This window comes from Bolinopsis microptera, chromosome 4, assembly GCF_026151205.1.
Source record: "Bolinopsis microptera isolate Bmic1 chromosome 4, MBARI_Bmic_1.0, whole genome shotgun sequence".
NCBI lineage: Eukaryota > Metazoa > Ctenophora > Tentaculata > Lobata > Bolinopsidae > Bolinopsis > Bolinopsis microptera.
This window is the reverse complement of record NC_087075.1, coordinates 14,270,015-14,284,137: the sequence shown is the minus strand read 5'-3', so window position 1 is coordinate 14,284,137 and position 14,123 is coordinate 14,270,015. Positions and strand designations below refer to the sequence as shown.

Here is a 14,123-nt window from a genome sequence, read left to right as displayed (position 1 = left end):
CACCCAGGCCTGTACACGTACAGCTCCCTCTGACTGACTGTTCCCCACCCAGGCCTGTACACGTACAGCTCCCTCTGACTGACTGTTCCCACCCAGGCCTGTACACGTACAGCTCCCTCTGACTGACTGTTCCCCACCCAGGCCTGTACACGTACAGCTCCCTCTGACTGACTGTTCCCCACCCAGGCCTGTACACGTACAGCTCCCTCTGACTGACTGTTCCCCACCCAGGCCTGTACACGTACAGCTCCCTCTGACTGACTGTTCCCCACCCAGGCCTGTACACGTACAGCTCCCTCTGACTGACTGTTCCCCACCCAGGCCTGTACACGTACAGCTCCCTCTGACTGACTGTTCCCCACCCAGGCCTGTACACGTACAGCTCCCTCTGACTGACTGTTCCCCACCCAGGCCTGTACACGTACAGCTCCCTCTGACTGACTGTTCCCCACCCAGGCCTGTACACGTACAGCTCCCTCTGACTGACTGTTCCCCACCCAGGCCTGTACACGTACAGCTCCCTCTGACTGACTGTTCCCCACCCAGGCCTGTACACGTACAGCTCCCTCTGACTGACTGTTCCCCACCCAGGCCTGTACACGTACAGCTCCCTCTGACTGACTGTTCCCCACCCAGGCCTGTACACGTACAGCTCCCTCTGACTGACTGTTCCCCACCCAGGCCTGTACACGTACAGCTCCCTCTGACTGACTGTTCCCCACCCAGGCCTGTACACGTACAGCTCCCTCTGACTGACTGTTCCCCACCCAGGCCTGTACACGTACAGCTCCCTCTGACTGACTGTTCCCCACCCAGGCCTGTACACGTACAGCTCCCTCTGACTGACTGTTCCCCACCCAGGCCTGTACACGTACAGCTCCCTCTGACTGACTGTTCCCCACCCAGGCCTGTACACGTACAGCTCCCTCTGACTGACTGTTCCCCACCCAGGCCTGTACACGTACAGCTCCCTCTGACTGACTGTTCCCCACCCAGGCCTGTACACGTACAGCTCCCTCTGACTGACTGTTCCCCACCCAGGCCTGTACACGTACAGCTCCCTCTGACTGACTGTTCCCCACCCAGGCCTGTACACGTACAGCTCCCTCTGACTGACTGTTCCCCACCCAGGCCTGTACACGTACAGCTCCCTCTGACTGACTGTTCCCCACCCAGGCCTGTACACGTACAGCTCCCTCTGACTGACTGTTCCCCACCCAGGCCTGTACACGTACAGCTCCCTCTGACTGACTGTTCCCCACCCAGGCCTGTACACGTACAGCTCCCTCTGACTGACTGTTCCCCACCCAGGCCTGTACACGTACAGCTCCCTCTGACTGACTGTTCCCCACCCAGGCCTGTACACGTACAGCTCCCTCTGACTGACTGTTCCCCACCCAGGCCTGTACACGTACAGCTCCCTCTGACTGACTGTTCCCCACCCAGGCCTGTACACGTACAGCTCCCTCTGACTGACTGTTCCCCACCCAGGCCTGTACACGTACAGCTCCCTCTGACTGACTGTTCCCCACCCAGGCCTGTACACGTACAGCTCCCTCTGACTGACTGTTCCCCACCCAGGCCTGTACACGTACAGCTCCCTCTGACTGACTGTTCCCCACCCAGGCCTGTACACGTACAGCTCCCTCTGACTGACTGTTCCCCACCCAGGCCTGTACACGTACAGCTCCCTCTGACTGACTGTTCCCCACCCAGGCCTGTACACGTACAGCTCCCTCTGACTGACTGTTCCCCACCCAGGCCTGTACACGTACAGCTCCCTCTGACTGACTGTTCCCCACCCAGGCCTGTACACGTACAGCTCCCTCTGACTGACTGTTCCCCACCCAGGCCTGTACACGTACAGCTCCCTCTGACTGACTGTTCCCCACCCAGGCCTGTACACGTACAGCTCCCTCTGACTGACTGTTCCCCACCCAGGCCTGTACACGTACAGCTCCCTCTGACTGACTGTTCCCCACCCAGGCCTGTACACGTACAGCTCCCTCTGACTGACTGTTCCCCACCCAGGCCTGTACACGTACAGCTCCCTCTGACTGACTGTTCCCCACCCAGGCCTGTACACGTACAGCTCCCTCTGACTGACTGTTCCCCACCCAGGCCTGTACACGTACAGCTCCCTCTGACTGACTGTTCCCCACCCAGGCCTGTACACGTACAGCTCCCTCTGACTGACTGTTCCCCACCCAGGCCTGTACACGTACAGCTCCCTCTGACTGACTGTTCCCCACCCAGGCCTGTACACGTACAGCTCCCTCTGACTGACTGTTCCCCACCCAGGCCTGTACACGTACAGCTCCCTCTGACTGACTGTTCCCCACCCAGGCCTGTACACGTACAGCTCCCTCTGACTGACTGTTCCCCACCCAGGCCTGTACACGTACAGCTCCCTCTGACTGACTGTTCCCCACCCAGGCCTGTACACGTACAGCTCCCTCTGACTGACTGTTCCCCACCCAGGCCTGTACACGTACAGCTCCCTCTGACTGACTGTTCCCCACCCAGGCCTGTACACGTACAGCTCCCTCTGACTGACTGTTCCCCACCCAGGCCTGTACACGTACAGCTCCCTCTGACTGACTGTTCCCCACCCAGGCCTGTACACGTACAGCTCCCTCTGACTGACTGTTCCCCACCCAGGCCTGTACACGTACAGCTCCCTCTGACTGACTGTTCCCCACCCAGGCCTGTACACGTACAGCTCCCTCTGACTGACTGTTCCCCACCCAGGCCTGTACACGTACAGCTCCCTCTGACTGACTGTTCCCCACCCAGGCCTGTACACGTACAGCTCCCTCTGACTGACTGTTCCCCACCCAGGCCTGTACACGTACAGCTCCCTCTGACTGACTGTTCCCCACCCAGGCCTGTACACGTACAGCTCCCTCTGACTGACTGTTCCCCACCCAGGCCTGTACACGTACAGCTCCCTCTGACTGACTGTTCCCCACCCAGGCCTGTACACGTACAGCTCCCTCTGACTGACTGTTCCCCACCCAGGCCTGTACACGTACAGCTCCCTCTGACTGACTGTTCCCCACCCAGGCCTGTACACGTACAGCTCCCTCTGACTGACTGTTCCCCACCCAGGCCTGTACACGTACAGCTCCCTCTGACTGACTGTTCCCCACCCAGGCCTGTACACGTACAGCTCCCTCTGACTGACTGTTCCCCACCCAGGCCTGTACACGTACAGCTCCCTCTGACTGACTGTTCCCCACCCAGGCCTGTACACGTACAGCTCCCTCTGACTGACTGTTCCCCACCCAGGCCTGTACACGTACAGCTCCCTCTGACTGACTGTTCCCCACCCAGGCCTGTACACGTACAGCTCCCTCTGACTGACTGTTCCCCACCCAGGCCTGTACACGTACAGCTCCCTCTGACTGACTGTTCCCCACCCAGGCCTGTACACGTACAGCTCCCTCTGACTGACTGTTCCCCACCCAGGCCTGTACACGTACAGCTCCCTCTGACTGACTGTTCCCCACCCAGGCCTGTACACGTACAGCTCCCTCTGACTGACTGTTCCCCACCCAGGCCTGTACACGTACAGCTCCCTCTGACTGACTGTTCCCCACCCAGGCCTGTACACGTACAGCTCCCTCTGACTGACTGTTCCCCACCCAGGCCTGTACACGTACAGCTCCCTCTGACTGACTGTTCCCCACCCAGGCCTGTACACGTACAGCTCCCTCTGACTGACTGTTCCCCACCCAGGCCTGTACACGTACAGCTCCCTCTGACTGACTGTTCCCCACCCAGGCCTGTACACGTACAGCTCCCTCTGACTGACTGTTCCCCACCCAGGCCTGTACACGTACAGCTCCCTCTGACTGACTGTTCCCCACCCAGGCCTGTACACGTACAGCTCCCTCTGACTGACTGTTCCCCACCCAGGCCTGTACACGTACAGCTCCCTCTGACTGACTGTTCCCCACCCAGGCCTGTACACGTACAGCTCCCTCTGACTGACTGTTCCCCACCCAGGCCTGTACACGTACAGCTCCCTCTGACTGACTGTTCCCCACCCAGGCCTGTACACGTACAGCTCCCTCTGACTGACTGTTCCCCACCCAGGCCTGTACACGTACAGCTCCCTCTGACTGACTGTTCCCCACCCAGGCCTGTACACGTACAGCTCCCTCTGACTGACTGTTCCCCACCCAGGCCTGTACACGTACAGCTCCCTCTGACTGACTGTTCCCCACCCAGGCCTGTACACGTACAGCTCCCTCTGACTGACTGTTCCCCACCCAGGCCTGTACACGTACAGCTCCCTCTGACTGACTGTTCCCCACCCAGGCCTGTACACGTACAGCTCCCTCTGACTGACTGTTCCCCACCCAGGCCTGTACACGTACAGCTCCCTCTGACTGACTGTTCCCCACCCAGGCCTGTACACGTACAGCTCCCTCTGACTGACTGTTCCCCACCCAGGCCTGTACACGTACAGCTCCCTCTGACTGACTGTTCCCCACCCAGGCCTGTACACGTACAGCTCCCTCTGACTGACTGTTCCCCACCCAGGCCTGTACACGTACAGCTCCCTCTGACTGACTGTTCCCCACCCAGGCCTGTACACGTACAGCTCCCTCTGACTGACTGTTCCCCACCCAGGCCTGTACACGTACAGCTCCCTCTGACTGACTGTTCCCCACCCAGGCCTGTACACGTACAGCTCCCTCTGACTGACTGTTCCCCACCCAGGCCTGTACACGTACAGCTCCCTCTGACTGACTGTTCCCCACCCAGGCCTGTACACGTACAGCTCCCTCTGACTGACTGTTCCCCACCCAGGCCTGTACACGTACAGCTCCCTCTGACTGACTGTTCCCCACCCAGGCCTGTACACGTACAGCTCCCTCTGACTGACTGTTCCCCACCCAGGCCTGTACACGTACAGCTCCCTCTGACTGACTGTTCCCCACCCAGGCCTGTACACGTACAGCTCCCTCTGACTGACTGTTCCCCACCCAGGCCTGTACACGTACAGCTCCCTCTGACTGACTGTTCCCCACCCAGGCCTGTACACGTACAGCTCCCTCTGACTGACTGTTCCCCACCCAGGCCTGTACACGTACAGCTCCCTCTGACTGACTGTTCCCCACCCAGGCCTGTACACGTACAGCTCCCTCTGACTGACTGTTCCCCACCCAGGCCTGTACACGTACAGCTCCCTCTGACTGACTGTTCCCCACCCAGGCCTGTACACGTACAGCTCCCTCTGACTGACTGTTCCCCACCCAGGCCTGTACACGTACAGCTCCCTCTGACTGACTGTTCCCCACCCAGGCCTGTACACGTACAGCTCCCTCTGACTGACTGTTCCCCACCCAGGCCTGTACACGTACAGCTCCCTCTGACTGACTGTTCCCCACCCAGGCCTGTACACGTACAGCTCCCTCTGACTGACTGTTCCCCACCCAGGCCTGTACACGTACAGCTCCCTCTGACTGACTGTTCCCCACCCAGGCCTGTACACGTACAGCTCCCTCTGACTGACTGTTCCCCACCCAGGCCTGTACACGTACAGCTCCCTCTGACTGACTGTTCCCCACCCAGGCCTGTACACGTACAGCTCCCTCTGACTGACTGTTCCCCACCCAGGCCTGTACACGTACAGCTCCCTCTGACTGACTGTTCCCCACCCAGGCCTGTACACGTACAGCTCCCTCTGACTGACTGTTCCCCACCCAGGCCTGTACACGTACAGCTCCCTCTGACTGACTGTTCCCCACCCAGGCCTGTACACGTACAGCTCCCTCTGACTGACTGTTCCCCACCCAGGCCTGTACACGTACAGCTCCCACTGACTGACTGTTCCCCACCCAGGCCTGTACACGTACAGCTCCCTCTGACTGACTGTTCCCCACCCAGGCCTGTACACGTACAGCTCCCTCTGACTGACTGTTCCCCACCCAGGCCTGTACACGTACAGCTCCCTCTGACTGACTGTTCCCCACCCAGGCCTGTACACGTACAGCTCCCTCTGACTGACTGTTCCCCACCCAGGCCTGTACACGTACAGCTCCCTCTGACTGACTGTTCCCCACCCAGGCCTGTACACGTACAGCTCCCTCTGACTGACTGTTCCCCACCCAGGCCAGTACACGTACAGCTCCCTCTGACTGACTGTTCCCCACCCAGGCCTGTACACGTACAGCTCCCTCTGACTGACTGTTCCCCACCCAGGCCTGTACACGTACAGCTCCCTCTGACTGACTGTTCCCCACCCAGGCCTGTACACGTACAGCTCCCTCTGACTGACTGTTCCCCACCCAGGCCTGTACACGTACAGCTCCCTCTGACTGACTGTTCCCCACCCAGGCCTGTACACGTACAGCTCCCTCTGACTGACTGTTCCCCACCCAGGCCTGTACACGTACAGCTCCCTCTGACTGACTGTTCCCCACCCAGGCCTGTACACGTACAGCTCCCTCTGACTGGCTGTTCCCCACCCAGGCCTGTACACGTACAGCTCCCTCTGGCTCTACAACCTCACCTCCTCACTCCCATGGCAACCAGAGAAACTCTCTTCTCCACCGTCTACACATCTGATAAGAAGGAGTCAGCTAACTGCTGGAGAGGGAAAGAGTCCCTGAAACAGGCTCTTAAAAGAAAGAGCAAGCTCCTTAAATACACTCCTGCAGAGTTCCTGTCCTCGTTTGAGTCCACAACCCGGGTATTTAGTACGTACTACCTGGGAGAGGGACCTGGTATTGAAAAGGATAGTGTTCTTAATCTCAAGGCTTGCTACTCTGGTAAAACTGCAAGGTCAGTTGTGTTTCTCTGAGAAATATTAGACTGTAGTTTATCATCTTGTCAACTCACTGGCTCACAGCCAACTGTTCTCAGAATTCAGATACTAACCAACTTACCAACACTGGTTTAAATTCAGGTCAACTTACAACCTCAGTTCACTCTGGATTTTGGAAACCAATAAAAAGATAATGTCTATCACTTCACCTGTAAAGGAGAGTGTACACTGTACACTGTACACTGTACACTGTGCACTGTACACTGTACACTGTACACTGTACACTGTATACTGTACACTGTACACTGTACACTGTGCACTGTACACTGTACACTGTACACTGTACACTGTACACTGTACACTGTACACTGTACACTGTACACTGTACACTACTTCACGTATCTAACAGTACCATGTTTAGGTTCATCAGGCAGATAAAGGAAGTTAAACTGCTGGTACAATCCCAGAACAGGCAGGAGATGAGGGATCTGCCTCCTCGTATCTACAATCTACACATCTACATTAATAGAAGCAGACTTCTATCTGACTCTATTAAAGCTCTGTTGGAGATGACACAACTCCACCCTGTTAACTACAGCGTTAAGTTCGAGGGAGAAGAGGGTGGGGGTCCTGGTGTGAATAGAGGTGAGATAATTAGTTAATTAGTTAATGGCACACTCAAGTTCTAGATAACAGATAGTGTAAAGCACAAAGCTGCTTTCTTATCTTACATTAAGAAAATAAAGAACCAAATAACAGTACATTCCTCATAATGGCGACATTAACCGGCACCCTCATCCATAGTTACACTACTAGTTACCTTAGTTACACTACTAGTTACCTTAGTTACACTACTAGTCACCATAGTTATACTACTAGTTACCCTCCTCCCTCAGGATGGTTCAGTGTCCTGTGCTCCTCCCTCAGAGACAAGACCAAGTACCCAGACAAAACTCTCCCACTATTCCAGTGTCCGGGGAGACTCCCCGAACAAGCTGAGAACATGTCGCCCCTCCCCTGGGACCCCTCCCTCTACCACAACAACTCTCTCCTCTACAAGCAGAGAATAGAGGGGTTCCGAGCGTGTGGCAGGTTCCTGGGACTGGCCCTCTGGTTTAAGCAGACCCTGCCTATTAAACTGTGCAGACACGTGTGGAAGTACTTGCTGGGGAGGGAGCTGTGTTGGGCTGATCTAGCGTTCTATAACAGTGACCTGTACGAGGGACTCAGGGCTATGTTGAATGATGCTAAGTGGATGACGGAGGCGGAGTTTGTGGAGGTGTATCCTTGTACTTTCGAGGTCGAGGTAATTAGTTAATTAGTTAATTGGGGCAATTATTGGTTATTTCTCTATTTATTCCTCAACTTTTGGTAAAATTGGCATCGATTGGCATTGCTGTTTTAAGGGGGCAGGGGGGTCTTCAGGAAAATTCTCTCGAAATTGACTTTACAGTTGTTTCTGATAGAGGGGAGTGATAACTATCAGTTGCTTTTAGTCCCATGGAAAAATGTATTTCATATCCGAAATTATCGCCGGTTAAAGGTCTGCGCTTACGTGTAATTGTATTGCGCGAGGAGGACGCCCGTCGCGCGATTGAAACCCCTCTCTCCCCCTACTAATAACCCCTCTCCCCCTACTAATAACCCCTCTCCCCCTACTAATAACCCCTCTCCCCCTACTAATAACCCCTCTCCCCCTACTAATAACCCCTCTCTCCCCCTACTAATAACCCCTCTCTCCCTACTAATAACCCCTCTCTCCCCCTACTAATAACCCCTCTCTCCCCCTACTAATAACCCCTCTCCCCCTACTAATAACCCCTCTCCCCCTACTATTAACCCCTCTCCCCCTACTAATAACCTCTCTCCCCCTACTAATAACCCCTCTCTCCCCTACTAGTAACCCCTCTCCCCCTACTAATAACCCCTCTCCCCCTACTAATAACCCCTCTCCCCCTACTAATAACCCCTCTCTCCCCTACTAATAACCCCTCTCCCCCTACTAGTAACCCCTCTCCCCTACTAGTAACCCCTCTCTCCCCTACTAGTAACCCCTCTCCCCCTACTTATAACCCATCTCCCCCTACTAGTAACCCCTCTCCCCTACTAATAACCCCTCTCTCCCCTACTAGTAACCCCTCTCCCCCTACTTATAACCCCTCTCCCCCTACTAATAACCCCTCTCCCCCAGATAATAACCCCTCTCCCCCTACTAATAACCCCTCTCCCCCTACTAATAACCCCTCTCCCTCTACTAATAACCCCTCTCCCCCAGATAAACGGCAGATCACGTGAACTGAAACCTGGTGGAAGTCAGCTGCCTCTCACTAAGCTGAATGTAGAGGAGTACATACAGGTAACAGACACACTACACACTTCAAAACACAAGCTATTGAAAATTGAAATCTTTCGCTGTACATGTATTTAACACTCAGAAAACAACTGATCCCAAACTATCGTAATTGTATGAAATGTTCTAAAGTTCTAACATTACTTTACAGTACTACATAATTAATACTACATAATTAGTACACCTTTGCAGTGCGAGCTTGTTTCGACTGTCGAGGATGTAGGTCTCACTTCTCAGTGCCTATTACTCTCCCCTATTACTCACTCCTGCTGTAGCCTGTAGAAATAACTTTACACTAGGCTTGAGTAATTATGAGTTTGCCTGAAGTGTGCCTCTACTAACCTAGTATAAGCATCTAGTAGCCTACTATGAGCTTTCATAAGCTTGTTACGCCCCTAGTAAGCGTAAATAAACATGCTAGGATGTCCAATTTAGGTGTTAAATGGTGTTAAAGATGAAATTTCGAAGACAAAATGCATGGCATAAAATGGAGAAAATGGAGAATTACTCATGGGTTTTTACATTTTCTCCATAGAAAAAGTCTCCATTTTAAGCCATTTTATGCCATTTTATGCCATTGGCCCCCCCCCCCCCCTACATGTCTATGTATTTAACACTTTAACACTTAGAAAACAGCTGATCCCAAACTATTGTAATTGTATGAAATGTTCTAAAGTTCTAACATTACTTTACAGTACTACATAATTAATACTACATAATTAGTAACTAGTAGAACTGAAGGTAGTAAGGAGGGATATAAGTAAAAGAGAGGGTATTGTTCAGGGTTACAGCGAGCAGCTCATGGTGCACTCAGTAAAGGAGGAGTTGGCGGCACTAAAACAGGGCTTTACAGATATCATCCCTCCCCATGTACTAGCAGGTCAGTACTTTTCATGTTCAGTGAAAACTAATTTAACTAAATTAAACTAATTAAACTAAATTAAATAATTAAACTAATTAGTAGTAGCCATTTAGTGGTTATCTAAGTGAGTAGTAGCATGATTCATCTTCCTGTTTTAGTATAGAGCAAGATGCTACACTAGAGCAAGAGCAGTGACTAACAACACTTAACTGTTATGATCACCTCAGTATTATCCTCTATATTAAATAATTAAATAATAATTAATTAATTAATTAATTAATACCCTCGTAATGTGACATCTCTTCACAGGACTAACAGCTGAAGATCTGACTCTCCTCCTGTCCGGGGGGTGTGGAGAAATCCCATTTGAGAAGCTGTGTAGTATTATCACCTTCGTTAACAGCATCGGCTGCAGTCAGAAACGTCTTGAACAGTTCAAGAGGTGGTTCTGGAAGATCGTAAAGGATATGAACCAAGCCGAGAGACAACAACTGCTCTACTTCGCTACAGGTACAAGTTCACTTTCAATTTCAATTTCTTATTTCGGACATTACGAAATCCAAAATTTTGACTTCCAGTACCTCAATTTGGACTCATACCACCCTCAGTTAACTAACTAATTGGTCACTGAACAAAAAATAAATCAAATCTGTCAAATTTGTGTTCAGAAATTTTCATATTTGAAAATGGGACAGACTTTTGAAAAATATGAATTTTCGTTTTGTAACGCTTTCTCTAGTAAGCTTCCTCCGACCGAAATCAAACTTCCAGCACCTCAATCGTGTCATTTGGTATCTATAGTTGACTTATTAATTGGTTGCAGGTGAAAAAATCAGTAAAAACTGTAAAATTTCGGTCCTGGAAATTTCATCTTCAAAAACTGAAAATGGGACAGAGATTGGGACAATACAATTTTGCAATTTTATTCGGGATTTTGACTCCCAGTACCTCAATTTGGTTTCATACCATCATCAATTAACTGACTAATTGGTTTCTGGGCAAAAATTTCATCCAATCTGTCAAATTTGTGTTCTGAAAATTTCATATTTGAAAATGGGACAGACTTTTGAAAATACAACTTTTCGTTTTGTTAAGCTTTCTGCTGTGGGCTTCCTCCGACCGGAATCGAACTTCCAGCACCTCAATCGTGTCATTTGGTATCTATAGTTGACTTACTAATTGGTTGCAGGTGAAAAAATCAGTCAAAACTGTAAAATTTCGGTCCTGGAAATTTTATCTTCAAAAACTGAAATGGGACAGAGATTAGGACAATATGATTTTGCAATTTTATTCGGAATTTAGACTCCCTGCAGTACCTCAATTCGGTTTCATACCATCATCAGTTTACTTATTAATTGGTCATTGAGCAAAAAGTCCGTCAAATCTGTCAAATTTGTGTTCAGAAATTGTCGCATTTGAAAGTGGGACAGAATTTGGAATATATGAATTAAAGCTAAGCTTCCTGTAGTAAGCTTCCTCCGACTGGAATAAAACTTCCAGTACCTCAATTGTATCTGAATATACGATCTATAGTTAAATGACGTACCCCTCCCCCCCCTCCCCCCCCCCCCAAATGTTACCCCCTGTAACCCCCTGTATTTACTCCAGGAAGCTCGACTCTTCCTCCACTGGACCACAACACTGAGCGGTCACGTGACAGGATCAGTATCACAGTAGACATACAACACGACTCTAGGAACGCCCTGCCCATGGCTTCTACCTGTGGACAGAGGATCTCAATACCACTCTACCGTTCTTACTCAATGTTAAAGGATAAACTATCACTAGCATTGCAGTGTCTTAGTTACGGACTGGGTTAAGATAATGGGTGAACTGTGTTGCCATGGTTACCATGGTTACAGTGGTTACTGTGGTTACTGGGGTTAGTAGTGGTTATGTTACCATGGTTACATTGGTTACTGGTTGTGAGACTATGGTTACTATTATAGTCAGACTGAACTTGTAGTAAAGTTTATCACTGCTACATTTTATATTTCTGTGGAATGTCTGGAAATGTGCTACTACAAATTTACAGATTACTTTTATCTGAAGTGTGATATTAGCTGATCTGTTGCTAAATTTAATACTATAGATAAACTGGAAGGTGCTCATTGTTTTAACTTAATAATTTTATTAAAATAGTAATTATTTTGATATTTTAACTCATTACGGGTATCGGCCTTACAAAATGACAGGCCTCACAAAATGACAGCCCACATAGACCATGCTGTATCTTAGGTTCCCTATACATTGAACCCTATACCTTCTACTGTATGAAAGAAAAAGCATTAATTAACACTTCCCAAGGAATGATAATGACATAGAATCTATATTTCTTACATAAATATGGACGTTTTTGCTGTTCAGTCATTGCCCCGCCTAACTGTTACCCAGAATGGAGACCAAAGTTTAGAATTTAACCCCAGAAAACCAGGTACTACCATGACTTATGTCAATCAAAGACTACTCTGGTCAAATAAAAAAACTGATTTAGTGACTTTGGTAGAAGAAATGACAAAAAAATGACCTAGCCTCACAAAATGACAGTGTTATGCCTCACAAAATGACAGTTTTATTTTATGATACAAAGATGGCATATTTATATTGGATGCCCCTTGCCTAATTATTGGTATTCTTAAACCCAGTAAGCTTATGATGAGCCTAAATGTGTTTGTTTAATCATCAATTTTGATCAAAATGCCTCACAAAATGACACCGAAAAGCCTTACAAAATGACAATGTTTCAGATTGAATTACTTTCATCATCTAAAATGGATCCGAAGCAGTCAATACAAGAAGGAGTTACAAATAATCAAAATCTGACAGTTAACAATCAAGTAGCATTACAAAAGTGCAGTTCTGATATCAAAACTTTGATTTCAAACACTTTGATTTCAAACTCTGATTTCAAAACTTAACGAAATAAAGCTTCTATTTTGTGAACGCAGAGAGTAATAAAAACTCCTAAAACATGTCAAACGTTAACTAAACGCTGAAAAGTGATCTATCCAGTCATAGAAAATATCAAATATAACCAAATACTGTGTTCAAGTATGAAAACAAAAAATGATTTTTACGCCTCACAAAATGACATTTTTAAAATTTTTTCAGAGTATAAAAAATGTTCCTTTTTTAATATACTCTGGTAAAAACTAAACTGGTATAATATAAACAACATATATATATCTAACAGTAAGACACGTGAAAGAATAATGAAACTTTTTCCCAAATCGGATTTGAAGTGATGCCGTTTTGGGTTGTCATTTTGTAAGGCACTATCTCACGCGAAATTGCCCAACTTTTTTTAATCGTCCTTTTTCCTGTAAAAGCTATTCCAATCTTCAATCTATTATATTTATCTAACTGTCCTAGGTGAAATCAAATTGCTATAGGCTGCTTTTAAAGAAATGACAGCCGTGACGAAATTGTCATTTTGTAAGGCATGTTTTTTTTGAAGATTTCAAAGATGACAATTTTTATCGCAAAATTTACGGTTTTTCAATCAAATCAACCCCCGGGAAGAAAAATATACCTGTTGAACTACCTATCTGGATAATAAAACATGAACAAAACTCATTTTTGTGCATTTCAGAGCCATCTCCTTTTTCGTGTCATTTTGTAAGGCCGATACCCGTAACGGTTTTACAATGCAAAATCAATTATTGATAACTGCAATTACAAAGATTTTGGAAGGCTAATTGTAACCACGGGGTAACGACATAATTCAAATTTCTCATACTTTTATATTATATTTACCGTTTAGATTTTCCACCTGAAAAATTATTCTAATTTATTTATTTTACCTATCCAGTCGCAAAGATTTTTTATCGTATTCGATCGTTTTTTTCTTTGTTCTCATTTTGATATTTTCTGGGTTTATCGCTAAACTTCTCTCTCTTCCTCCCCTCCTCCTCCCTTCCTACTGATGGAGAACTGTTGTATGCAGGAGTACGGGGAAGTGTCACTTCTCTCTTCCTCCCCTCCTCCTCCCTTCCTACTGATGGAGAACTGTTGTATGCAGGAGTACGGGGAAGTGTCACTTCTCTCTTCCTCCCCTCCTCCTCCCTTCCTACTGATGGAGAACTGTTGTATGCAGGAGTACGGGGAAGTGTCACTTCTCTCTTCCTCCC

General features: G+C 49.0%; 1 protein-coding gene across 4 annotated transcripts in view; it reads left to right on the top strand.

The window, feature by feature from the left end:
- The window catches only part of LOC134813994 (uncharacterized), a 74,591-nt gene extending 62,430 nt beyond the window's left edge, over positions 1–12,161 (top strand). For all 4 annotated transcript variants that reach the window (XM_063821949.1, XM_063821948.1, XM_063821951.1 and 1 more), the window contains 7 exons: positions 6,487–6,798; positions 7,203–7,426; positions 7,678–8,087; positions 9,057–9,137; positions 9,915–10,011; positions 10,303–10,503; positions 11,602–12,161. In XM_063821949.1, coding sequence (XP_063678019.1) covers positions 6,487–6,798; positions 7,203–7,426; positions 7,678–8,087; positions 9,057–9,137; positions 9,915–10,011; positions 10,303–10,503; positions 11,602–11,813 — 1,537 coding nt within the window. In that variant the 3' untranslated portion in view covers positions 11,814–12,161. The remainder of the gene's footprint in view (positions 1–6,486; positions 6,799–7,202; positions 7,427–7,677; positions 8,088–9,056; positions 9,138–9,914; positions 10,012–10,302; positions 10,504–11,601) is intronic.
- Positions 12,162–14,123: the final 1,962 nt, after the last annotated feature.